This window comes from Pristiophorus japonicus, chromosome 11, assembly GCF_044704955.1.
Source record: "Pristiophorus japonicus isolate sPriJap1 chromosome 11, sPriJap1.hap1, whole genome shotgun sequence".
Lineage (NCBI taxonomy): Eukaryota > Metazoa > Chordata > Chondrichthyes > Pristiophoridae > Pristiophorus > Pristiophorus japonicus.
In genome coordinates, this window is record NC_091987.1 from 90499490 (window position 1) to 90526654 (window position 27165).

General features: G+C 44.7%; 1 protein-coding gene across 1 annotated transcript in view; it reads left to right on the forward strand.

The window, feature by feature from the left end:
* LOC139275555 (proto-oncogene tyrosine-protein kinase ROS-like) overlaps positions 1-27165 on the forward strand; it is a 177419-nt gene that overhangs the window by 98371 nt on the left and 51883 nt on the right. Inside the window, exons 22-28 of the mRNA XM_070892724.1 lie at positions 289-405; positions 670-890; positions 1001-1108; positions 5010-5165; positions 12650-12716; positions 22653-22824; positions 25875-25983. Of these exons, the coding sequence (XP_070748825.1) occupies positions 289-405; positions 670-890; positions 1001-1108; positions 5010-5165; positions 12650-12716; positions 22653-22824; positions 25875-25983 (950 nt within the window). The remainder of the gene's footprint in view (positions 1-288; positions 406-669; positions 891-1000; positions 1109-5009; positions 5166-12649; positions 12717-22652; positions 22825-25874; positions 25984-27165) is intronic.

The window sequence follows — 27165 nt, forward strand, 5'->3', positions numbered from 1 at the left end:
CATTACAACAGTGACTACACTCCAAAAGTACTTCATTGGCTGTAAAGAGCTTTGAGTCATCTGGTGGTCGTGAAAGGCGCTATGTAAATATAAGTCTTCTCTTTCTTTCCTATCTTTTTAAATGTTTTCCTCTGGTCTCTATGCAACTTAAAATACCGAACCAGTACAAAAGAAAAAGCAGAGAAAAAAATGATACTAGGTCAACCGGAATAATCTGATTGTAACCTGGAGCCACCGCATTAAAAATGACTTATTTTTCTGTGTTTTTAAAATATATTTTTCAAACAGGAAGTGCAGACAAACATCATTGAGCTGAAAGGGCTGCAGTCTTACACCAGATACCTCATGCAAGTTTCAGTGAAAAATCATTACGGAGATATGTCAAAGAAACTAGGTCCGCCAGCAGTTGACCGGACATGGTTTGGAGGTGATATTTTATGGAGTGATCGTAATTTAGCATATATCAATTTTAATGAGCAAATCGCCATCAAACTGCATTATAATTGCACATATATAATGTATATCTATGGTGTTATGTGACCATGCAAAATTATTGATGTGATTTACCATCTCGCTTGCTCCACAACTGAAAAACATCAATAAGACTATGGGGCCCAAAATTCATCACTCACCGCCCACTGCCGCCGACATTGCTCTTGCTCCGCCCAGTGCCACTCTCCATTTGGCCTGGAGCGGGCGGGAGGGGAGAGCCGCCGGGAACCGCCCGCTGACGTCAGCGGACGACCGAATGGCGCACCTGAGCTCCCGCCCGCCGAGCTCCCAGATTCCTGCAGGCGGGAGTCGGCGGGACTTGGCGGCAGAAAGGTGGTGGACCGCTGGCTGGAGGTTGGTCTGTCCCAGACGGTGAGTAGGAAGAACTGGAAAAACAGGTAAGTGAACATTAAAAAAAAAAAAAATTCAACAGCGACTTACCTGTTTGGGCTCCCCTGAAGATCTTCGGATAGTGTTTTTATTTTTTGATGTTGATTTTATTTTTCAGCTCTTCGACCCTCCGTGGGTCTGACTCCATCTTCGGCGGCACTTGGAAGGCAAATGCCTCTGCCGCCGAGAATGAGACCTCCCGCCCACTGCCGCCCAGATTGGCGGTGTATGTCATTGATTTGCCGCCCGCCGACCTTTGAGGGACCTCGGCCATGAATATCCCACCCAAAATACTGTCTGGTACCTTGGCTGCCATCGGCGGCACTTTATTCGACACTTGGGCGGGCGGGGCCTTGATGAAAATCGACCCCTATATTATACGAAATGGAATTGCAAGGGAATAATGTTCCCATTAAGCTGCATGGCTGTGCAGTCGCTTCAGGCATCCCAGGCAGCCGGCTTGCCGGCTCTTCAATGCTAAAACTGCGCATGCACGGTATTTTGTGTTAGGTTAGGTTCACATACATATGTGTCTGACTTGCCACTAATGGGCACACCTGTGGGAGACCAACGGGTCACCTGTGTACCCTGGAGCAAGCAGGTACAAAAGGCAGCCCACCATGCTGCTGCCTCACTTTGGAGTTAGATTAAAGAGACCAAGGTCACAATGGTTTGAGCTTACAAGACAGTCTCATGGGGTTATTCTGAACTTAACAACTGGCGACGAGTTACAGATTATGAACTTTCACATGGAAATGGCTGCTGTTGGTATTCTTGAGAGATTTGTTGAGGGTGATGATTGGGAAGCCTTTGTTGAGCGTCTCGACCAGTACTTCGTGGCAAACGAGCTGGACACGGCTGAAACGGAGACCAAGTGCATGGCGATTCTCCTCACCGCATGTGGATCATCGATATATGGCCTCCTCAAAAATCTACTGGTCCCAGACAAACCAAGGCACAGGACTGACACAGAGCTGTGTGCGCTGGCTCAGGAACACCTCCAGCCAAAGGAGAACATCTTAATGGTCAGGTATTGCTTTTACATGCACCATCGTTCCGAGGGCCAGACGTGGCGAGTTTTGTTGCAGACCTAAGACACCTTGCGGGACAGTGCGAATTTGCAGGACCTTTGGGGGAAATGTTGCGGGACTTTTTCGTGCTCGGAATTGGCCATGAGGCCATCCTCCGCAAACTACTGTCTGCCGAATCCTTAGATCTGAGCAAGGCCATTAAGATAGCCCAGGCCTTCATATCCGCGAGCGACAACACAAAACAAATATCCTCACAGAATCGAAGCTCACCAGCAAGTACTGTGCATAAAATAATGCCTTCAGTAGGCAGAACTGTGCATCGTAGGGCCCACACGATCGCAGAGGCCAGGCCAAGGGTGACTCAGGCCACTGTGGAGTGCTAATGCGAATCCATTAACACCATGCTGGCGCCGTGGGAGCAGTCACAGAGCCCATCAATGTCGATTCAAGCACAATGTGTGCAAGGGCTGTGGAACAATGGGGCACCTCCAGCGAATGTGCAAGTGACCTCGGACTCACCACATGGCAGAGTCAGCAGAGGACGGCCGATCCGGCGCAGATCACACTGAACGAGCAGGAGAGGCAACTCAACCGGAGGATAAAGAGCAAGTGTATAGTGTACACACCTTCACCACCAAAAGCCCTCCGATAATGTTAAAAGTTAAATTTAACAGCATTCCAGTCTCCATAGAATTGGACACGGGGGCGAATCAATCGATTATGAGCCAGAAGGCTTTTGAGAAACTGTGGAGTAACAAGGCACAGAGGTCAAAACTGAGCCCGATTCAAACTACGCTGCGCACTTACACCAAAGAACTCATACCTGTTATCGGCAGTGCAGCAGTGAAAGTATCGTATGACGGAATGGTGCATGATTTACCAATATGCATTGTACAAACAAACCCCATGAAATGAGCGCAAAATGAAATCGAAGTTTGTCCTGTGAATGAGCAACATTGTCGATGGGAAAATATTAAACAACTCCGATAAAAACACAAATACAGTTCTGGAAATACTCAGCAGGTCAGGCAGCATCTGTGGAGAGAGAGAAAAACAGAGTTAACGTTTCAGGTTGATGACCTTTCAATGCAGTATTTTATGAATGAAACCACCCCAGTTTGTGGTGTGTTGTGTATTTTGCTTGGCACAGGGTTATGTGTGATATGCGGGTTTAAATGAAGCATTAGAGGGTTTGACAGTTGGCAATTCCAACCATTTTGTCCGCACCATAACCTTTCTTGTGACTATTTCCATTTTATTGATGCTACCACAGTGATTGCTCCATGTCTTGTTCCTCCTAAGCTCCAAACACATTGTCCTATAAGCTCATCCCGCATCCTCAGGCCTTGGGTCACGTCCCCTAATTCATCTCCTACTCATCGCCCATTTTCTCTCCTCTTGTGAAACGACTTGTAATGTTTTCTATGTTAAAAGTGTTACATAAATGTAACCAGCTGTTGTTATTGTTCTACTCCCCTGCAGTCCTCCGCTCTCCCAGCAGGGTTATTGAAGGCACGGTCCTGGACATCAGAAGTGCTATGCTATGCTGTTTACATTGTACATTAATGATTTAGACGAGGGGATTAATTGTAGTATCTCCAAATTTGCAGATGACACTAAGTTGGGTGGCAGTGTGAGCTGCGAGGAGGATGCTATGAGGCTGCAGAGTGACTTGGATAGGTTAGGTGAGTGGGCAAATGCATGGCAGATGAAGTATAATGTGGATAAATGTGAGGTTATCCACTTTGGTGGTAAAAACAGAGAGACAGACTATTATCTGAATGGTGACAGATTAGGAAAAGGGGAGGTGCAACGAGACCTGGGTGTCATGGTACATCAGTCATTGAAGGTTGGCATGCAGGTACAGCAGGCGGTTAAGAAAGCAAATGGCATGTTGGCCTTCATAGCGAGGGGATTTGAGTACAGGGGCAGGGAGGTGTTGCTACAGTTGTACAGGGCCTTGGTGAGGCCACACCTGGAGTATTGTGTACAGTTTTGGTCTCCTAACCTGAGGAAGGACATTCTTGCTATTGAGGGAGTGCAGCGAAGGTTCACCAGACTGATTCCCGGGATGGCGGGACTGAGATATTAAGAAAGACTGGATCAACTGGGCTTGTATTCACTGGAGTTCAGAAGAATGAGAGGGGATCTCATAGAAACGTTTAAAATTCTGACGGGTTTAGACAGGTTAGATGCAGGAAGAATGTTCCCAATGTTGGGGAAGTCCAGAACCAGGGATCACAGTCTAAGGATAAGGGGTAAGCCATTTAGGACCGAGATGAGGAGAAACTTCTTCACCCAGAGAGTGGTGAACCTGTGGAATTCTCTACCACAGAAAGTTGTTGAGGCCAATTCACTAAATATATTCAAAAAGGAGTTAGATGAAGTCCTTACTACTAGGGGGATCAAGGGGTATGGTGAGAAAGCAGGAATGGGTTACTGAAGTTGCATATTCAGACATTAACTCATTGAATGGCGGTGCAGGCTCGAAGAGCCAATGGCCTACTCCTGCACCTATTTTCTATGTTTCTATGTACCCAGCGATGGCCCAACGCTGCTCGGCAGGAGCTGGCTAAGCAAGATCCGCTGGAATTGGGACAACATCAAAGCACTGTCTTCAGTGGATGACGCCCCGTGCACCCAAGTGCTAAACAAATTCCCGGCATTATTTGAGCCAGGCATCGGCAACTGCACAGGTGCCAAAGTGCAGATCCATCTTGTTCCTGGGGCATGGCCCATTCATCACAAGTCCCAAGCAGTCCCCATATATGATGCAAGAGAAAGTCGAGATCGAGCTGGACAGACTTCAATGAGAGGGAATCATATCGCCAGTCGAGTTCAATGAGTGGGCCAGTCCAATCGTGCCAGTACTAAAGAGCGATGGTACGGTTAGAATCTGTGGAGACTACAAGGTGACGATCAACCGAGTCTTGTTACAGGACCAGTACCCACTACCCAAAGCGGAGGACTTATTCGCAATGCTAGCAGGGGGAAAGTCGTTCACCAAGCTAGACCTAACATGACACAGGAGCTGGCTGAACCGTCAGAGAAGTTGACGTGCGTCAACATGCACAAAGGACTGTTCGTGTACCACAGATGCCCCTTTGGGATTCACTTGGCTGCGGCCATCTTCCATGGGAACATGGAGAGTCGTCTGAAATCGGTTGCATGCACCGTGGTGTTGCAGGATGACATATTGATCACTGGTCACAACAACATTGAACACTTGCACAACCTGGAAGAGGTTCTAATGTGACTGGACAGAGTGGGACTCAGGCTGAAATGCTCCGAGTATGTTTTCCTAACGCCAGAGATCGAATTTCTGGGAAAGAAGGTCACGGCAGGTGGCATCAGACCACGGACTCCAAGACGGAGGCCATCAAGCACCAGACCACAGAATGTGATGGAGCTGCGTTCGTTCCTGGGACTCCTCAACTATTTTGGTAACTTTCTACCGGGGTTGAGCACATTGCTGGAGCCCTTGCATCTATTGCTACGCAAGGGTGACGACTGGGTTTAGGGTAAATCGCAAGAGACAGCCTTTAATAAGGCCAGAAATCTGCTATGCTCTTAACAAGCTACTTGTATTGTATGACCCATGTAAACGTTTAGTATTATCATGTGATGCGTTGTTGTATGGGGTCGGTTGTGTGTTACAGCAAGCAAATGTGTCAGGCATACTGCAACCAGTGGCATATGCGTCCAGAAGTTTATCCAAGGCTGAAAGAGTCTACAGTATGGTTGAGAAAGAAACGTTGGCTTGTGAATACGTGGTTAAGAAAATGCACTAATATCTATTTGGCTTCCGGTTCGAGCTCGAAACCGACCACAAACCGCTTACCTCACTGCTCTCAGAAAGCAAAGGTATCAACACCAATGCTTCGTCCCGCATCCAGAGATGGGCACTAACATTGTCTGCTTATGACTATGTAATCCTCTACAGACCAGGCACTGAGAACTGTGCTGACGCTCTCAGTCGGCTGCCATTGCCCACCACCAGGGTGTAAATGGCAGATTTGCGTCTGGTAATGGATGCTTTCGAGAGCGAGGGGTCACCCGTCACGCTCGCCAGGTCAGGAACTGGACTAGCCAAGGCCCTTTGCTATCACTAGTAAAAAGTTGCATCTTCAATGGGAGCTGGTCGGCGGTTCCTGGGGAAATGCAAGATGAAATCAAGCCATTTCACCAACGCAAGGATAATTGTCCATCCAATCAGATTGTCTCCTATGGGGGAATTGCGTGATCTTGCCCAAAAGAGGCAGGGAAACGTTTATACACGACCTACACAGTACCCACCCAGGCATAATCATGATGAAGGCTATCGCCTGGTCGCAGTTGCTCACAGTTGAGCAACGTACCCAGGTAAGCCCCCCCTGAGCCTGTGGTCATGGCCCTCCAAGCCGCAGTCCATGGTCCATAAAGGTTTCGCTGGCCCATTTCTTGGGAAGATGTTTCTAGTAGCAGTGGACGCTTACTCAAAATGGATTGAATGTATAATAATGTCATCATGTACATCCACTGTCACCATTGAAAGCCTTAGGGCCATGTTCGCCACCCATGGTTTGCCCGACGTCCATGTCGGTGACAATGGACCATGTTTCACCAGCTCGGAATTCAACAAGTTCATGACCCGCAATGGCATTAAGCATGTCGGGTCTGCCCCATTTAAACCTGCATCCAGCGGCCAAGTGGAACGGGCAGTCCAAACCATCACGCAAAGTTTGAAACTTTGCAGACCCAGTTATCCAGGGTCCTGCTCAGCTACCAGACGCGCCCCCATTCGCTCACCGGGGTTCCCCCTGCAGAATTGTTAATGAAGAGAGCACTCAAAACCATGCTCTCCATAGTCCATCCGGATCGCAATGATCATGTAGCAACCCGGCGGCACAGGCATAACGTGTCCCATGATCGCGCGGCGGCCTCTCGTGACATTGAGGTTAATGATCCAGTGCTTGTTCTAAATTACGGTCACGGTCCCAAGTGGATTGCTGGCACGGTCTTAGCCAAAGAGGGGAATAGAGTGTTTGTTGTAAAATTGTTGAATGGGCAAACGTGCAGAAAGCACCTGGATCAGATCAAACTGCGATTCACGGACAACCAAGAACAGTTTGAAGAATACCCTACCATCTACAACACACATCCAACCAGAAATTGACCTCGCTGTCAACCACGAGGATGAACCCACCATGCCCGACAGCCCGATCAGACCAGCCGCGCTCCCGTGCAGCAATGGTCTGACCAACTCATCCATGCCAGAACTTCAACTCAGGCGATCGACCTGGGAACGCAGAGCGCCAGATCACCTCATCCTGTAAATAACTTGTACTTAAGACTTTGGGGTGAAGTGATGTTATGTATGTGAACCTAACCTATGTGTCAGACTTGCCACTAGGGGGCACACCTGTGGGAGACCTACGGGTCACCTGTGAACCCTGCAGCAAGCAGGTAAAAAAGGCAGCCCACCATGCTGCTGCCTCAATTTGGAGTTATATTAAAGAGACCAAGGTCGCAATGGTTTGAGCTTACAACACAGTCTCGTGGAGTTATTTTGAATGAGCTGCGCGCCACCAAAAAGAATTACTGGCAGCATTACAAGAGAACCAAGCATTTTTTCAGAACAAAATGCTCAAACTTCTCTCTTTAATCTAAATCTCAAATATAAACAGTCACGAGCTAATATTTTTTCCGTCTTCTCTGAAGTAGATTTCTTCCACGTGGTGTTTGTTCAGCTCCTAAGCAACACTGCAGTGGAGAATTTGGGGCAGCTGGAATCAGCATTGTTTGATTTTTCAATAGCTTTATTTGGTTTATGCCTGGTAATCATTTTCTGTTTGGTCTCCAGGCACGTATCATCAGATTTACTGCTGTTGGGTTATATGTTAATTGAGGGCAGATTGGCGATCATTGCATATTATCGAAACATCCAAGATAATGAGGGGGCTCGACAAGGTGGATGCAGAGAGGATATTTCCACTCATAGGGGAAACTAAAACTAGGGGACCTAGGCCTCAATTTTGTCCATCACTGGGAGACGTTTTTTCAGCGCCCTGTGAATATTTTAGCGCCAAAGTTCAGTCCAAAGATTCCCCAATGTCAGGGCGCCAGCGTCTACGACCAGTGGCAGAATGTTTGGCGCCAAACATTCTGGCACTGGTGTACCTGTAAAAGAAGGTTCCACACCATTTGTTACATAAAGCAAACTTTTCCCACCAACTAAATTTTTAAAACCGCGCAGAGACCCTAGAAACACCATAGGAAAAACCATTACCTGCCATTAGAGAATCTGCGCTGGCCCGCTCCTATCCCCGGCCGAAGGGACTTCCATTTATCTTACAATTAAACTTTAAGGTATTTTCAAAACCAAATTTTATCTATAAGCAGGTATAAAATAAAAAATAAATAGAAACTCATCCATACTGATGCTCCTGCAATGAAAAAAGTGTGATGGCATAAACATTAAAAAAATTAACTTTTTTTCATCACTGTCCTCACGGCCCAAAATACTCCAAATAGTTGAAGGAAACCATTATAAACATCCAAAAATGAAGAATCAGCATACCAATCCAACTCGTCGTCTTCTGGCATCCAGTACAGCCTTCTCCCGATTCTCCTGGATGTTGAATGCAGCCGCTGCTATCCCAGGCTGAAGGTCCTCCACCCACGCTACCTGCACCTATCCCAGGCCGAAGGTCTGCACACAAACGACCGTGTAAGACACTCCAGGCTCAAAGGCAAGCAGCAGTGATCTCTATTAAAGGTGGAACATTACATTGAAAAAAAAATAATCCCACCACAAATCTTTTAGGTTTTTACGGAGTATTGGAGTGCTTCGGTGGAAAATAAATAATTTATATTAAATTACCACCACAAATCTTTTATGTTTCAAAGGAGTGTTGGAGTGCTTCAGTGGACATTACATAATGGTTATTAAATATTCCCATCACAAATCTTGTATGTTTTAATGGAGTTTGAGTGTTGGAGTGCTTAGGTGGACAATAATACTAAGTTGTTCATGGATCCAGACTGGGTGAGGGTCACTGATATATGCACCATGGTACTTCGTTGCAGGCATCAGTGACCTAGAACAAGGCAGGATCCATGAACACCTTAGTGCTGGAACCTGCCCCTGTATCATTTAAACCAATAGGTTGCAAGGGGTGAGGCCATATACCTTTTGAGTCCGATTATCCTGCAAAGATGATGATGATCATCATCATGGGCAGTCCCTCGGAATCGAGAAAGACTTGCTTCCGCTCTCAGAATGAGTCCCTAGGTGGCTGAACAGTCCAATAGGAGAGCCACAGTACCTGTCACAGGTGGGACAGATAGTCGTTGAGGGAAGGGATGGGTGGGACAGATTTGCCGCACGCTCTTTCTGCTGCCTGCGCTTGATTTCTCCATGCTCTCGGCGATGAGACACGAGGTGCTCAGCGCCCTCCCGGATGCACTTTCTCCACTTAGGGTGGTCTCTGGCCAGGTGTCAGTGGGGAATGTTGCACTTTATCAGGGAGGCTTTGAGGGTGTTCTTGTAATGTTTCTTCTGTCCACCTTTAGCTCATTTGCCGTGAAGGAGTCCAGAGTAGAGCGCTTGCTTTGGGAGTCTCGTGTCTGGCATGCGAACAATATGGCCTGCCCAGTGCAGCATTAAAAAATGAAGTGCAGGTTAAAAGTCTAAAATGAGAATGTTTATTAAACATTTGTACAGCACAGTTGTAATTAGCTTGACTTTACTTATGTTTAAACCTTCATAACTTTAAAAACTTTATTCAAAACCGTGACAAACTTTACAAAGTACAATGAACTAAAGCAACCAAAAAAAAACAAGATCTGTATCTTCCCCCTGTACGTGCTTGTAGTTGCAGACTTCTGCTTCCTTGCCCCCCGTACCCCGTAGGTGTAATCCATTTCTTTTCCGGCGTGGCGTTTCTTGGTGCTGGGCTACAACAGGGACAGAGCCAAAATGTGTCATTGTGGAATGCCCGGGTTCTTCTTCATAGTCAACCTCATCCTCAGGATCAGCCCTTGAATTTGGTGCAGAATGGAAAGCGCTCCTCGCATTAAGGGCAGCCTGGGTGAGTCCCCCACTATTGCCGATATTACCTTGTTCAACCGTCCCAAAAGTCTTTCAACCTGTAATGACAGTCCCTCCCCGCCCCCGCCAACTCTGCTCTCACCCCACCAAAGGTTTCCAGGCGCAATCGAGATTGTTGGATGTTCTCCCCGCTCAAACCCACAAGATGTCCTATGTTCTCAGAGTCCAGTGTTTCTGCATCAGTTCTGGAGTTCGCCCTCCTATGACGTCTCGCAGGTGTGGCTTGCTGCAACACAATTGTACCCGCAACCTCAGACATCACACTGAGAAAAATCCTCTCTTTTGATTCACTCATGAAAGGGCATGGAATCCTCGATGTGTGCAGCACCTCCAAATCCAGGTTAACCATCTCGTTGTCTATGACTTCTTGCTGCCCATCATTGTCCTGAGTTGGAATATCCAGCTTGGCATTTTCTTGAGCATTCTCTCCTTCAACTTCAGGTGCACATTCTGTCTCCTCCTGATGCTCAACCTCTGTGAAACAAAAGATAGATGCTTGGTTAGCAACATTGAGGAAGGAGAAGGGTAGGAAGCACACGCATGATGTAACATTTAACCAACCCAGACTGTGCAATTTGCAGGGCTTACCCTCTAATAGAAAACTGGGCCCAGCTTCCGCATTGATTGTTGGTCTTCTCCTGTGGCATTTAATCATAAGAACATAAGAATTAGGAACAGGAGTAGGCCATCTAGCCCCTCGAGCCTGCTCCGCCATTCAACAAGATCATGGCTGATCTGGCCGTGGACTCAGCTCCACTTACCCGCCCGCTCCCCATAACCCTTAATTCCCTTATTGGTTAAAAATCTATCTATCTGTGACTTGAATACATTCAATGAGCTAGCCTCAACTGCTTCCTTGGGCAGAGAATTCCACAGATTCACAACTCTCTGGGAGAAGAAATTCCTTCTCAACTCGATTTTAAATTGGCTCCCCCGTATTTTGAGGCTGTGCCCCCTAGTTCTAGTCTCCCCGACCAGTGGAAACAATCTCTCTGCCTCTATCTTGTCTATCCCTTTCATTATTTTAAATGCTTCTATAAGATCACCCCTCATCCTTCTGAACTCCAACGAGTAAAGACCCAGTCTACTCAATCTATCATCATAAGGTAACCCCCTCATCTCCGGAATCAGCCTAATGAATCGTCTCTGTACCCCCTCAAAAGCCAGTATATCCTTCCTTAAGTAAAGCGACCAAAACTGCACGCAGTACTCCAGGTGCGGCCTCACCAATACCCTGTACATTTGCAGAAGGACCTCCCTGCTTTTGTACTCCATCCCTCTCGCAATGAAGGCCAACATTCCATTCGCCTTCCTGATTACCTGCTGCACGTGCAAACTAACTTTTTGGGATTCATGCACAAGGACCCCCAGGTCCCTCTGCACCGCAGCATGTTGTAATTTCTCCCCATTCAAATAGTATTCCCTTTTTTTGTTTTTTTTCCCCAAGATGGATGACCTCACACTTTCCGATATTGTATTCCATCTGCCAAACCTTAGCCCATTCGCTTAACCTATCTAAATCTCTTTGCAGCCTCTCTGTGTTCTCTACATAATCCGCTTTCCCACTAATCTTTGTGTCATCTGCAAATTTTGTTACACTACACTCTGTCCCCTCTTCCAGGTCATCTATGTATATTGTAAACAGTTGTGGTCCCAGCACCGATCCCTGTGGCACACCACTCGCCACCAATTTCCAACCCGAAAAGGACCCATTTATCCCGACTCTCTGCTTTCTGTTAGCCAGCCAATTCTCTATCCATGCTAATACATTTCCACTGACCCCGCGTACCTTTATCTTCTGCAGTAACCTATTGTGTGGCACCTTATCGAATGCCTTTTGAAAATCTAAATACACCACATCCATCGGTACACCTCTATCTACCATGCTCGTTATATCCTCAAAGAATTCCAGTAAATTAGTTAAACATGATTTCCCCTTCATGAATCCATGCTGCGTCTGCTTGATTGCACTATTCCTATCTAGATGTCCTGCTATTTCTTCCTTAATGATAGTTTCAAGCATTTTCCCTACTACAGATGTTAAACTAACTGGCCTATAGTTACCTGCCTTTTGTCTGCCCCCTTTTTTAAACAGAGGCGTTACATTGACGCTATCCTCTGCTCCATGGCTGTTAGTTGCAGCATACTTGGAGGACCTCCTCCAGTTTGTGACCGTTCTCGGTTGATCTGTGACACCATCTTCTGCAGAGATGCAAATGGAACTTTTTAAGAGAGGGTCCTTCTGAACACACGCGCGCACACACACACTCACACGGATCATATTTACAGATGTTATTGCAGTGCATAAATATACATATATTTTAAAGCCCAAATAAATATAAGTATAACGTATTACTTACAGTCACTGCTTGAACGAGGTCCTGCCACTTTTTCAGCTGCGTACTGGTTCTCTGGTTCATGGACATTCCATTAAACTCGACTGCGACCTGGTCCCAAACCTTTGCGAGTACAGACGGTTTAAGCTTATTTTTACCAAAGCTCCCCTTGTTCTCAAGAACTCCCCATCCACTCTCGATTAAGTCTACCAGAGACTCAATTTCATCCGCACAAAATCTCTTCACCCTTACGATTTCCCCTTCTCCATCTCTGGCTCTTTCACCTTCTCTGCACTCTTCCATTGCAGCCATCTCATGAACGAAGCTGTATTTCCTATCTGCGAAACTACCTCTGCCACCAATGGATTCTCAATGGTGATCCATACAGTCCCCACATATGCTGTTTTTTTTATACTTTGCACTGTGCATGTGCAGATGGGATCTTTTTTTTCTTCTTCACATGCGCTGTGCCGTTTCAGCACACATTGGAGGCTCGGCCCTGCAGAGTTACGTCAGGTAGCACCAGCGCCAGAGGGTGTGCATATGGTGGAGAAAATACTGCTTTAATTTTTCAGCACTGAGGGGCCTAAAAAAAAATGGGTGTCCAGGTAAGTTAAGGGAATTTTTTTTCTTTGGGGAAATTTTGGGCCGTATTCTCAAAGGAGTATATTTTTAATGTAGTCAATTGCTTTAATTATTTTATGAAACGGACAATATTTAGTGTCCTGGCTTATTTGAGCTCTCATGATTGGTGGTATCTGTTCGTCCAGTGTCTTGTGATTCCTCGGATGTTGAGCTCTCAATCTAGGCCGGACAGTGTAAAATAGATAATTGCTTTGCAGGGGGCACAGAATCATCAAGAGTTTGTTTTGAGCACCTCGTAGTGGCAGGTTATAGAGCAAAATTGTCAGATGGGCAGAAGCAGACCACTTGCTTGCCCACTCAACCAGGGATAATACATGTTACAGGGAGACCAACACAAAGCAAAAGGGAAATATCTCTTTATTAAAGCCACTTAATAGTATGTGTGCAAGTGTGGACTGATTAATGAACCATTAGTTTGTAAAAATAAGTTTATGACTATGCTCTTGGTTTTAAAAAGTCATCAAATTAATATATTCTGCAGAATGTTAATTTGGTAAAAACTGTAATTTATATACAACAGGATGTTATCTTTGGTAGACAGTCATGTTATTGTCAATTGTTGATTTACAACATCAGCTTGCATTTATAAAGCCGTCCTCCCCTGCAGGAAGACATCTCGGAGCAATTTACAATAAGGAGGAAAGGGATACACATGGTGGACACATAACATGGGGAATGGGGGAAGGAGAGGAGCAAGGTTTTGAGGGGGTTCTTTTACAGTTAGTGGAGAGGATGCTTGCAGGGGTGTACAATAGATCATCATTTGGGTAGGGTAGACAGAACTTGTTTAATGGATAACATTTAGTTAATGGTTGAAGTAGAAATTTTATATATAATGCATTTGTTTTTCAGCGGAAGGAAATTGATATATATTATCCTGCTTTGCAAGCTGATGGCTCTGCTGTGACCTAAATCAGCAAGTATCCCCAACTCTCAGCCTGTCTTTAGTCTCTGGAAAATGATTGTTTCCATGTCAGATATGGCTGACAGTCAATCACAATGAATAAAAAAAAAATTTGGATGACCTCCGAGTGCAGAGCCAAAGTGGAAACTGATGTAGCTTAATTGCTTAGTCATGTTTTACGCTGCAATCTGTATAAGATTGATTTGGAGTCTTTGGCATTTGAGATGGAGGGTCTTATTGTTTTGTTCATTGGAAATGTCACTTTTAAAAATGCTATTCAGCAGAGCATCTTTTAAAATATAGTGGGCATAAGCATGCAATACTGTATGTAGAACAGAACAGTATATACTGATACCCACAACTGTATTTTATATAATTACAAGTGCCATCAGCACCACGACTGGTAGAAGTACTTGTGCTGTCAGACCGCAGAGTAAAAGTTTCATGGGCTGCCCCTCTAGAACCCAAAGGACCTATGGAACAGCTTCGATTCCAAGTTCAGTACAATGGAAACAACTACTGGCCTGCTGTGCCTGTGAGATTAGACCAACTGGCAGATGGACAAAGACAGATTGAACTAACAAACCTTAAAGGTGGAACTGAGTACTGGTTTCAGGTAAGCTAAGAATAAATAGTTATAATGTCTAAATACTTGTCCCTTTGTACGAAGTGTTTTCTGTCTCCCATACTATAGCGCTGTGACACATCAGCTAAACTGTTTTATACTAAGCCAGAGGATGTCAAAAGACCATTGATTTTTCCATATTAAAAAGTAAAATGCTGGAAGTACACATCCATCAACACTTGAGAGAAAAGTAAATCTCATCCACAGAGTGAAGCAAGGCACAGTTTCACTGCTGACCAGACAAGTAAAACAAGATTAGGCTCCTTCAGCTCTAACATTAAAGAGACCCAGAGCTCTGCACCTACACCTCTGCTTTACCTGACCCGTCAGGCTATCAGCCTCTGCATGCAGCAAACTTTTAGAATGATACAGTGCAGAAGGAGGCCATTCGGCCCATTGTGTCTGCGCCGGCTCTTTGAAAGAGCTATCCAATTAGTCCCACTCCTCTGCTCGTTCCCCATAGCCCTGCAATTTTTTCTATTTCAAGTAATTTTCCAATTCTCTTTTGAAAGTTACTATTGAATCTGCTTCCACCACCCTTTCAGGCCGTGAATTCCAGATCATAACAACTTGCTGCGTAAAAAATGTTTTCCTCATGTCGCCTCTCGTTCTTTTCCCAATTACCTTAAATCTGTGACCTCTGGTTACCGAACCTTCTGTCACAGTTTTTCCTTATTTACTCTATCAAAACCCTTTATGATTTTGAATGTACCTCAAGGAATGCCTGTCTTGGGACACTATCCAACTCCATTAGAAAAAGAGGAAAGTGTAACTTGTCTCTCTCATGACTCACCATTGCTGCTAACAAGTGTAGGGATCATGGTGAAGCCGACCTACAAGTTTCTCAGCTGCTCCTCACACTTCCATAGCCCAATCTGCCAAGGGAAATGCTGCTTTCCCTTCCCAGTCCAAACCCTACTGAGCGCTTTAAACAAGAAGCACTCCACACTTGAAGTAAATAGCTGATCTGCTGATTGGGGGAAAAAAAGAAGAGACACTCAATTTTACTGCAGCACTGCTTCCCATTTCATAGTCCCCCCACATAGCTCATAAAGGAATCTACTAGTCAGAGAACAAGAGGAGCATTTAACTTCAACCCAGACTGGCTTCCGCTTACTGGCCCAGACCCACAGTGAGTTCCAGCTTTCAGGTTACAAACTTAATTATGCAGATACAATAGGACATGTTTTACAACCAACATATTCCTGCACAAATACGGCATTATAGCGCAACAGAGAATTTCCAGATGTACTAGCCACAAGTGAATTTAGAACCTGACATAGGAAGGGCATCACTAGACTTAGCTTCTTCACAAGGGTGAATATTCCACCTCTGTCAATAGTCCAGATACAGTCTAAATGTAAAATCTTTTACCATGTGTCAGCAATGCTTCTCAATGCTGCGAGTTCCTGAATACAGAACAAATAGGGTACCTCTCCCTGACATTGCAAACTTTGGTGGGATTAGTGTTGATGTTCACCAGTGAGCAGATCCCTGCATATAAACTGTGATCAAAGGTCCGCAGGATTTCGGAAAATGCCTTCCTTGTTTCCTACTTTGTTGTATGCGTGTGTGTATGATATTGACATACCTAGACATTGCCCACATTTGAGAAGTTGAGAGGCTGGCCCTAAGCTTCAAAAAGCCCATTCTTTTGGTAAAACCTCTTGGAGCAAGACCTTTAATATGGCATCCTTAAAATGAGATGTCCTGTTCCTTCCACTCCTTGCGGTCATGCTAGATAATTGGAAATCAAAATAATTCATATGGCAGCTTTAAAGAATATTGCCAGATATCCAATCCATTCAGCCCAGTCAATCTCTGCAGGGAGTGTCATGTTAATATGTAAATGACCTGAAGGTCTCTGCCACAGCAACAGAAGCACAGAATCGGCCACCTTTCATAAGTATCAATTTGTATACCTAACACCAGAAATTTATTCGAGTTTAAGAGATAGCCGGGAGTGATTAGAGGACCATAATTTCTTCTGGAGGATCCTTTGATCTCCTAAACTATGAGTTCACAGTTCACTCACATGTAGCAAAGATAAAAACAGTCCATGAGGATGTATTACTAGTTTTGAAGTATATATCTTAATAATTTGGCAACTTGTTGTTACTCTGTCATGTTGTTTGGTATGCTGTCTCAGATAATGTGTAAGTTGCTCTGCTAAATGGGCAATTATTTTTGGCAGGTAGTGAGTTTTCCCCCAGTTGGTGGAAGCTTTAGCCAAAGTGAAGCTGTCTTACGAAAAACATTTCAGACTCCTCAGTCTCCTCACCTTCTTTCAGTTGGAAACACGACCGCAACAATTCTCTGGCAATATACAACCAATCGTAACATGGAAAAGTACTGGTTTGAGATTTCCCAGGTACCTGTCATAGCAACAGTTTAATTAAGTAGGCATTATGCTCAAATTTTAATACAGGATCACATCTCCCATTTAAAACCAGATTAAGGGCTCTCTTGATGGCTGAATAGAGAAATGAATTGTCCTTTGCTGTCTTCTTCTGTGGTTTATCTCTCGGGTACAATCCTGACTGATTCTATTCCTATCTGCCCCACTGTAGTCATTACATATCCCACTATAATGGCTTCTGCTCCCACCCAGAACAGTTCCATCCTGGACCTCTCATTCTTTTTCTACATGTTGCTTCTCAGCATCATCATTCTTAGGCATAGCTTCCATATGTATAAGGCTGATAAGACATATGAGGAGAGACTGGATCGACTGGGTCTGTATTCACTGGAGTTTAGAAGGATGAGAGGGGATCTCATAGAAACATATAAAATTGTGACGGGACTGGACAAGTTAGATGCAGGACGAATGCTCCCGATGTTGGGGGAAGTCCAGAACCAGTGGACACAGTCTAAGGATAAGGGATAAGCCACTTAGGACTGAGATGAGGAGAAACTTCTTCACTCAGAGAGTTGTTAACCTGTGGAATTCCCTACCACAGAGAGTTGTTGATGCCAGTTCATGGGATATATTCAAGCGGGAGTTAGATATAGCCTTTATGGCTAAAGGGATCAAGGGGTATGGAGATAAAGCAGGAAAGTGGTACTGAGATGAATAATCAGCCATGATCTTATTGAATGGTGGTGCAGACTCGAAGGGCCGAATGGCCTACTCCTGCACCTATTTTCTATGTTTCTATGTAAGACCCTATTCTTTGGGCTGGATATTAGCTCAGAGGCGGGGAGGGAGTGAGGGTGCTGTTTTGAGGTCAGGAAACCTGAAAGAATGGGTTTCCCTCAGGCCCTGCCGAATTTCACGGCAGGACCTGATTTACATTTCTGTCTCCGTTTCCTGGCTGCAGCCAGGCAGATTGAGAGGCTGCCCACCCCCCCGCACCCCCTCCCTCGGCCTGACTCTGTTAAAATCGGAAGTGGTTGGATTGATGGTGGGTTATATGCCACCTGACCCAAACCCTGCTGTTTTTGAGGGTTAAACTCCCCCCCCCCGCCCGCTCCCTTACCTCTCCGACACCACTTTAAACTTAAAAAGAATGTCCACCACTTTCCTGTCGTTAGCAGGACTGAAGCCTACTAAGATGATTCAGCTCCCACCAAAAGCTTCACACCATAGTACTTGACACTATCCTTGGCTATGATTTCTAACCTTTGTGCCTGGGTTGACCTTAAGCTGAGCTTCAAATCCTATATCCTGTGTATACCAAAACTGCCTAATCACTGCCATAGCTTTGTTTGTCTCGGACTTTACTCAACTCATCATCGTAGGCAGTCCCTCGGAATCGAGGAAGACTTGCTTCCGCTCTTAACATGAGTTCTTAGATGGTTGTTGTTATATATGAAAACCTGTATATACCTTGTGTAGCCATCAGAGGGCTCATCCCCTGGAGTCCCAAGGGATCCCACAATCCCTTGAGAGCACAGGTACTTAAGGAGGCCGTACAGGCTGGAGAGGCACTCTGGAGACCTGCAATAAAAGACTAAGGTCACACTTTACTTTGAGCTCACAGTATCCAGTCAGACTCTTCATTCATACATAACAGTTGTACAATCCAATACGAGAACCACCGTCTTTCTCACAGGTGGGACAGATAGTCGTTGAGGGAAGGAGTGGGTGGGACTGGTTTGCCGCATGCTCTTGCTGCTGCCTGCGCTTGATTTCTGCACGCTCTTGGCGACGAGACTCGAGATGCTCAGCGCTCTCCCGGATGCACTTCCTCCACTTGGGGCGATCTTTGGCCAGGGACTCCCAGGTGTCAGTGGGGATGTTGCACTTTATCAGGGAGGCTTTGAGGGTGTCCTTGTAATGTTTCCACTGCCCACCTTTGGCTCGTTTGCCATGAAGGAGTTCGGAGTAGAGCACTTGCTTTGGGAGTCTCATGTCTAGCATGCGAACTATCGCTGCTGCTGAAATCCTTATCCATACCTTTATTATCTCCAGGTTTTACTTGTCTAGCATTCTCCTTGTTATCCCAACATGTTCCACCTTACCTAAACTCCAGCTGATCACATGGTGTGGGGTGTGGAGGGTATTAATGCTTCACCCCAGGAAAATTGTTTAAAAAAAAACTTAACTGGAGCATGTTCCTATAAGGATCACTGATTTGAATCCTAGGGCATGAAATTGCCCCTTTTTTAGAGGCCCATTATTGGAGTGGAAGTGATTTTATTTTACCTAGGGTTGGGGAGGCGGGGGCAGTGGGAGGATGGTGAAGCTACCGGCTCCCGGGAAATTGCCCGGGAGCTTGCAGAGGTGCCCTGCGGGTAGCGCCCTGGGCCGCTGCGCAACCGGCGATGATGTCATCGCTGTGTGCCGTGACCCCTCGCCACCCTGTGCCGACCCCTTACCCAACCTGCGGCCAGCGAGACTGGCGAGAGTGGATGTTAACTCCAGTTTCGCGAGTCGCAAAGCTTGCTGACATCCTCTCGCAGGGCGGAACATAAAGGGAAAGGTGCCTGCACCTAGCGCCGCCATCTTTACTGGTTTGTCGACTTCTTAGCGTGGTCCGTCCACCGTCGTGCAGCCCAGCATTTTGTTTTGGGTACTGAACTGCAGACCCTGGTGGCCTAGTGGAGGACTTGCAGAGTTCGCAGCGCCCCTCCCGTTTAAGTGAAGGGGAGGGGCGTTGAAGTGCGCCAGCGCTACACGGAGCACCGCGTAGTGTTATAGTCCTTGCCACAGTAGTGCCCCGGGACCCGCCCCTAAAGGAAGTGGTGCACGTGAGATTGTGCTCCACTTCCTTTGAGTGGCGGCAAGCCCAAATCAGCGGCGGGGGCGGGACTTCTGCAGGTTACTGCACCCAATCGGGGCGCAGGGCAATTTCTCCCCTCTAGTGTTTGCTGCTTTCAGCTGGGTAAAAGATTCTGTCATTCTAAGTGGGCTTGTTAGAGTTGTCCTTCGGCCTGGAAGGGGAAACATAGAAACATAGAAAATAGGTGCAGGAGCAGGCCATTCAGCCCTTCTAGCCTGCACCGCCATTCAATGAGTTCATGGCTGAACATGAAACTTCAGTACCCCCTTCCTGCTTTCTCGCCATAACCCTTGATCCCCCGAGTAGTAAGGACTTCATCTAACTCCCTTTTGAATATATTTAGTGAATTGGCTTCAACTACTTTCTGTGGTAGAGAATTCCACAGGTTCACCACTCTCTGGGTGAAGAAGTTTCTCCTCATCTCGGTCCTAAATGGCTTACCCCTTATCCTCAGACTGTGACCCCTGGTTCTGGACTTCCCCAACATTGGGAACATTCTTCCTGCATCTAACCTGTCTAAACCCGTCAGAATTTTAAACGTTTCTATGAGGTCCCCTCTCATTCTTCTGAACTCCAGTGAATACAAGCCCAGTTGATCCAGTCTTTCTTGATGGGTCAGTCCCGCCATCCCGGGAATCAGTCTGGTGAATCTTCGCTGCACTTCCTCAATAGCAAGAATGTCCTTCCTCAAGTTAGGAGACCAAAAGTGTACACAATACTCCAGGTGTGGCCTCACCAAGGCCCTGTACAACTGTAGCAACACCTCCCTGCCCTTGTACTCAAATCCCCTCGTTATGAAGGCCAACATGCCATTTGCTTTCTTAACCGCCTGCTGTACCTGCATGCTAACCTTCAATGACTGATGTACCATGACACCCAGGTCTCGTTGCACCTTCCCTTTTCCTAATCTGTCACCATTCAGATAATAGTCTGTCTCTCTGTTTTTACCACCAAAGTGGATAACCTCACATTTATCCACATTATACTTCATCTGCCATGCATTTGCCCACTCACCTAACCTATCCAAGTCACTCTGCAGCCTAATAGCATCCTCCTCGCAGCTCACACTGCCACCCAACTTAGTGTCATCCGCAAATTTGGAGATACTGCATTTAATCCCCTCGTCTAAATCATCAATGTACAATGTAAACAGCTGGAGCCCCAGCACAGAACCTTGCGGCACCCCACTAGTCACTGCCTGCCATTCTGAAAAGTACCCGTTTACTCCTACTCTTTGCTTCCTGTCTGACAACCAGTTCTCAATCCACGTCAGCACACTACCCCCAATCCCATGTGCTTTAACTTTGCACATTAATCTCTTGTGTGGGACCTTGTCGAAAGCCTTCTGAAAGTCCAAATATACCACATCAACTGGTTCTCCTTTGTCCACTTTACTGGAAACATCCTCAAAAAATTCCAGAAGATTTGTCAAGCATGATTTCCCTTTCACAAATCCATGCTGACTTGCACCTATCATGTCACCATTTTCCAGATGCACTGCTATGACATCCTTAATAATTGATTCCATCATTTTACCCACTACTGAGGTCAGACTGACCGGTCTATAATTCCCTGTTTTCTCTCTCCCTCCTTTTTTTAAAAAGTGGGGTTACATTGGCTACCCTCCACTCCATAGGAACTGATCCAGAGTCAATGGAATGTTGGAAAATGACTGTCAATGCATCCGCTATTTCCAAGGCCACCTCCTTAAGTACTCTGGGATGCAGTCCATCAGGCCCTGGGGATTTATCGGCCTTCAATCCCATCAATTTCCCCAACACAATTTCCCGACTAATAAAGATTTCCCTCAGTTCCCCCTCCTTACTAGACCCTCTGACCCCTTTTATATCCGGAAGGTTGTTTGTATCCTCCTTAGTGAATACCGAACCAAAGTACTTGTTCAATTGGTCTGCCATTTCTTTGTTCCCCGTTATGACTTCCCCTGATTCTGACTGCAGGTGACCTACGTTTGTCTTTACTAACCTTTTTCTCTTTACATACCTATAGAAACTTTTGCAATCCACCTTAATGTTCCCTGCAAGCTTCTTCTCGTACTCCATTTTCCCTGCCCTAATCAAACTCTTTGTCCTCCTCTGCTGAGTTCTAAATTTCTCCCAGTCCCCAGGTTCGCTGCTATTTCTGGCCAATTTGTATGCCACTTCCTTGGCTTTAATACTATCCCTGATTTCCCTAGATAGCCACGGTTGAGCCACCTTCCCTTTTTTATTTTTACGCCAGACAGGAATGTACAATTGTTGTAATTCATCCATGCGGTCTCTAAATGTCTGCCATTGCCCATCCACAGTCAACCCCCTAAGTATCAGCAAGGCATCCTCCCACTTGCTGTTTAGTGATCCCTGCTGAAAGCGTGGGTATATGAAATCACGGCTAGATATTCATTCTACACATATTTGATTTGTGAACCCAAATGGAGAATACAACTGAAGTCTTATTAATGGGAAGGCAATATTCTCATATTTCTTTTTGGTACTACTGTGAGCTAGCTACTAATAGGATGTGAAACAGGTGTGGATTGACTTGATTTTGTGACATTTGCTCCCTCTAAGTGCCTTTACATGGCATCTCTCCAGATAATCCCAGATGAGGTGGAAAACTCACTGGGTGGAGGGGGAACCCAATCTGATGGTGCGACAGGGTAATAATGAGCATTCTATAATAATTGTTGCAATACAGGCATCCTCAAAGAAGTTAATTGTGGAATGTTGTAGGAGATTAACACACACACGCATTTTTTGTTAAAGCATTGTTATTTTTTGGTGTATATTGTTAGTGTTAGTTTTTCATGTAGCTACTGTTACTTTACTGGAAGTATTGCAAGACTACTTTGCTACATTTGCTCTTGCCTATGACTGCAGTTTTAATTGTCTGCTGTATATTTTTTCTTTAACAAGGACACCAGCAGGGAAACCTGGAAACAAGCGCAAGTGAACTGCTCCATTGAGGGAAATTTCAGTTGCGTTATTCTAGGTCTTCATCCATCGAGAATATATGCACTGAGAACAGTCGTTACTTACAAAACAAACGTTTCGTGCACATCTGCTGTGCAGGCACTTAAGACAAAAGGTAATGATGGGATTGAAATCATCTGTTCGAAAAATATTAATATTGCACTTGGATTTTATGTGCAGTCTGAAATGTCCTCGGCCAGAAGGTTTTATATTGGACTGAAAGATGATTTGAAAATATAATTAAGCAATCTTTTGCAGCTGTATCTTGAATACTGTTGTTCCATTTACTTACTTTTGTGTTGAAGCACAAAGTATTATAAAAAGGATCATTAATATATAAACAATCAGAAATGCTCTTTTGAAAGTTTCAAAGACGCAATCATCAAATAACAAGTTTTTAATCTGTGATTGCATCCTTTAAAACAATTTGTTAACACCTTTATTTCCAGCAGTTGCTGGCGACCAACATTGTGCGAGCCATCTGCTCGGTTTATGTACAATAAAATGAGAAATAACTGTTGGTTATATTTTCATTTTTGGCTGCATTGTTCCAGTTTGTTGGTCCAAGTCTTATTTTTTATTTAACTATTCTACTAAAATGTCTTAATTTTCAAAATTATTTTAAAGGAATTATAATTGTTTTTGCCGATGAACACATTGGGGGTCATTTTTACTTTCACCATGGGGTGATAAACTGGTGGAGTGGATCGCCCACCCTTTATAGAACCTGCATAATTTTCATTTCCTTCAAAATCAAGCAGTGAAAATTAAATTTACCCCCATTTACCGTCAATAAATGCTAACACAAATTTAACTTGTATCAACATCAGAGCATTATTTCTGCAGACAGTCTAGATATGTATTTCTGTTGGAGTAATGAGAGAAGGTGAACTGATGTTTTACAGTAATAACAGAAAATGCTGGAAATCTCAGTGGGTCAGGCAGCATCTGTGGAGAGAAAGCAGAGTTAATGTTTCTGGTCGATGACCCTTCGTCAGACCTGAAACATTGGGCTCAATTTTCCACAGTGATTTGCGCTGTTTTTTTGGAGCAGGCTGCTTTTATTGGCCTAAGTTTAAAAAAAAAAACAGTTTCTCCAATCAATTTGTACCAGCATAACTCAGTTAGTTAGTCAGGGAAAACAGGACTGGCAAGCCCTTCGGTTAGGGATGGGGGAGTGGGACCAGCACCGGCAAGGCACTCGAGGCTTAGAGCCGGCGGGGGAAGCAGACCGGGAGGCCCTTCCGCCTGGGATAGGGACGGAGATCAGCACCGGCATCGGCCGGGAGGGTGGGGGGAACTTTAATAATTGGAGGTCAGTTCTGCAATGTGTTTTAATGTGTTGGGAGCTGGCTGTATGTTTAACTTTCCAGCCTTAGCTCGCATTGTGTCCTTGATTACTGTGACAACCCGATCAGTTTGGCGCAGATCAAGGCTCCATCCCAAAACGAAAGGACAGGTTAGGCTGCACCAAAATGAAGAAATCCAACGGGGAAACTGAGAACATTTTTTTTGGCGTACCTAGGCTCCCAAAAAACGGGCATAACTCTTCAAATACGGCAAAAAATAGCTTTGGGAAAAATTGTGCCCATTATCTCTGCTTTCTCTCCACAGATGCTGCCCAACCCGCTGAGATTTCCAGCATTTTCTGTTTTTATTCCAGATTCCAGCAACCGCAATATTTTACTTTTGTATTGTTGATTTGCAGTAATTTTTCAACTACTTTTTCTGAATTCAAATTCTCAAATGGCCATGGTGGGATTTGAACTTGCAATCTATGGATTACAAGTCTAGTAACGTAATCACTATACAACCATAGCTGTGATCTTTTTCTTGACTGAGATAAGGAGGAATTTCTTCTCTGAGGGTTGTAAATCTATGGAATTCTCTGTCCCAGAGAGCTGTGGAGGTTGGGTCATTGAATGTATTAAAGGTGGAGATGGACAGATTTTTGAGCGATAAGGGAATAAAGGGTTATAGGGAGCGGGCAGGAAAGTGGAGCTGAGTCCATGATCAGATCAGCCATGATCTTATTAAATGGCACAGCAGGCTCGAGGGATCAAATGGCCTACTCCTGCTCCTAGTCTTATGTTCTTATGTTTACAGGGGTGAGACTCCCAGTTTTTCTTTACTGATTTTCATGGTCCTCCTGCCCATGCACTACCCGCTGAAAGGTCTCTGGAAATGCTGTCGTGCAACTGGTTTCTAGGAGGCACACAAGTTCAGCTTTTGGTCAACTCTTATCTAGTTTCCCTGTATCCCAGAGGTGAAGTGACTGGGCTCCATTTGCCACCTTTCTGTGGGGGAGCAGTAATGATTGGAAGTATAATATGTGGGAGCCTGTGGTCAGGACTCTCAGACAGAGATTGCCTTGATGCTTTAACAGTTTTGACTTTTACTTATAACTCTCGTAGAATCATAGAATGGTTATAGCACAGAAGAAGGCCTTTTGGCCCGTCGAGCCCTGCTGATTCTCCGCTCGTCCCATTCCCCCGCCCTTTCCCTCGAGCCCTGTATTTTTTTCTCCTTCAGATGCTTACCCAATTCCCTTTTGAAATATAAGATTGAGTCTGCCTTCACCACCAGTGTATTCCAGATCCTAACTACTCACTGTGTAAAAAAAAAAAAAAAAAAAAAAAAAATTTCCTCACATTGCCTTTGGTTCTTTTGCCAATCACCTTAAATCTGTGTCCTCTGGTTCTCGACCCTTCTGCCAATGGGAACAGTTTCTCTGTATCTACTCTGTCTAGGCCCCTCATGATTTACAACACCTCTTTCAAATCTCCTCTCAATCTCCTCTGCTCCAAGGAGAACAACCCCAACTTCTCCAGTCTATCAATGTAACTGAAGTGCCTCATTCCTGGAATCGGGAATATAAGCATCATAGTTTTGTTGTGTGCTTTTCTGAACGCCCTAAACTGTTAGACCATGTCAGCGCAGTAGTCCTGCAAAAGACTATTGCACATTTCTGGACTAAAGGCACATAGATTAACCATGTTGGTATTGACAGCTTAATAGTGGATTGTTTAGAAGCATTATTGTACTTTCTTTATTGAATACTCCACATTGATGGATGCATATTAATTATACCGTGATGTAGCAGTTATTTCCTCATTCATGTTTCACTGATATTATGCAATCATCAGATTTGTTCTTTGTTTTTAGCTGGTGTACCAGGAAAACCAGGTTCACCTTATACCATTCAGGATGATATCAACTGGACTAAAGCAGATGATAATGGGAATAATATAACGCACTACATTCTGCAGGCCCAGTAAGTTTATAATTCATCAGAATGGGGGAAAATCACTTAAGTGTAAAGCTTATTATATGTGATCCTCTTAAACATTAGAAAGCCATGCACCTTGAAAGTGATGCACGATTTATACAAGTTGGAGCCTCATAAATTACATAACTAACTTACCAATAAATATTATGTTGGATTAGGATTTTTACAACTATAAATCAGCCAATAGGGAATGTTTGTGACAGAGCTAATTCAATCTTTTATTCAGCATAGGCAACAGAGATGAAGACTTAACAAAAAGGACATTATATGCAAAGTTAATCACACTTCTAAAATATGTTGGTGTGTTCAGGTAAAACTTCACAATTGCAACATTTCAGCACATTTGAGGTATGTGATGGAGTTGAGATCTGTATTTACTCACATTTTAGTAAATATATTTACTCAATTCCATTCTGCATTTGGATGTACTATAAACAGTGTTTCAAAAGATGTTGCCCCGCTAGCTTTCATTGCTAATGCTTTTTACAATAAGTTTATGATCTGAATAAAAGTGAAATATCTATCAGTCATATTGCCACTTGTTTCAATATTGATTCTGCCATTTTGATTTGCGAATAAACCAGATTAAGTGAGTTTGAGCATTGGAGTTAGTTACTGATGAGTTTGGGGCCACAGCATAACACTGCCCTTGATTTAGCATTTTTATTCAAGGAGGCTGTTTAGGAAATGATTCTAGTGGTGCAGTAGAAATGAGGGAGGGAGGAAAGGCAGTTGAAGTTAGGACTAAGTTATATTGTTGTGGCAGAATAAAGGGAACTTTGCATCTAACTATGCTGTACTTGTACTGTGAGTGCTTGAGACTCGCATTGGGTGTTCAAAGTGGGCATTCATTTCCTCTCACTAACATCCCTCACATTGATGAACTTAAAAATGTAAGATTCCTTAGTTGCCAATTGTCTTCCAGTACTTCATCCAAGTTGCTATTCTTAATATCTGAGTTTAGACAATGAGGTAGATTTTGAAGCCTCTCACTAGACAGAGTGCAGTTGGCAACTGTAGTGTTCTTGCTTCATGGCTTCTTTGTTTAAGAATTCATAGCCACACATTGCTGTTAAGAACTAGTTGGTTTATTAACAAAGGTTTAACAATCACACTACACATTACCAGTTCATCCACTAGGCACACAACTGCATACCTCATCGTGGA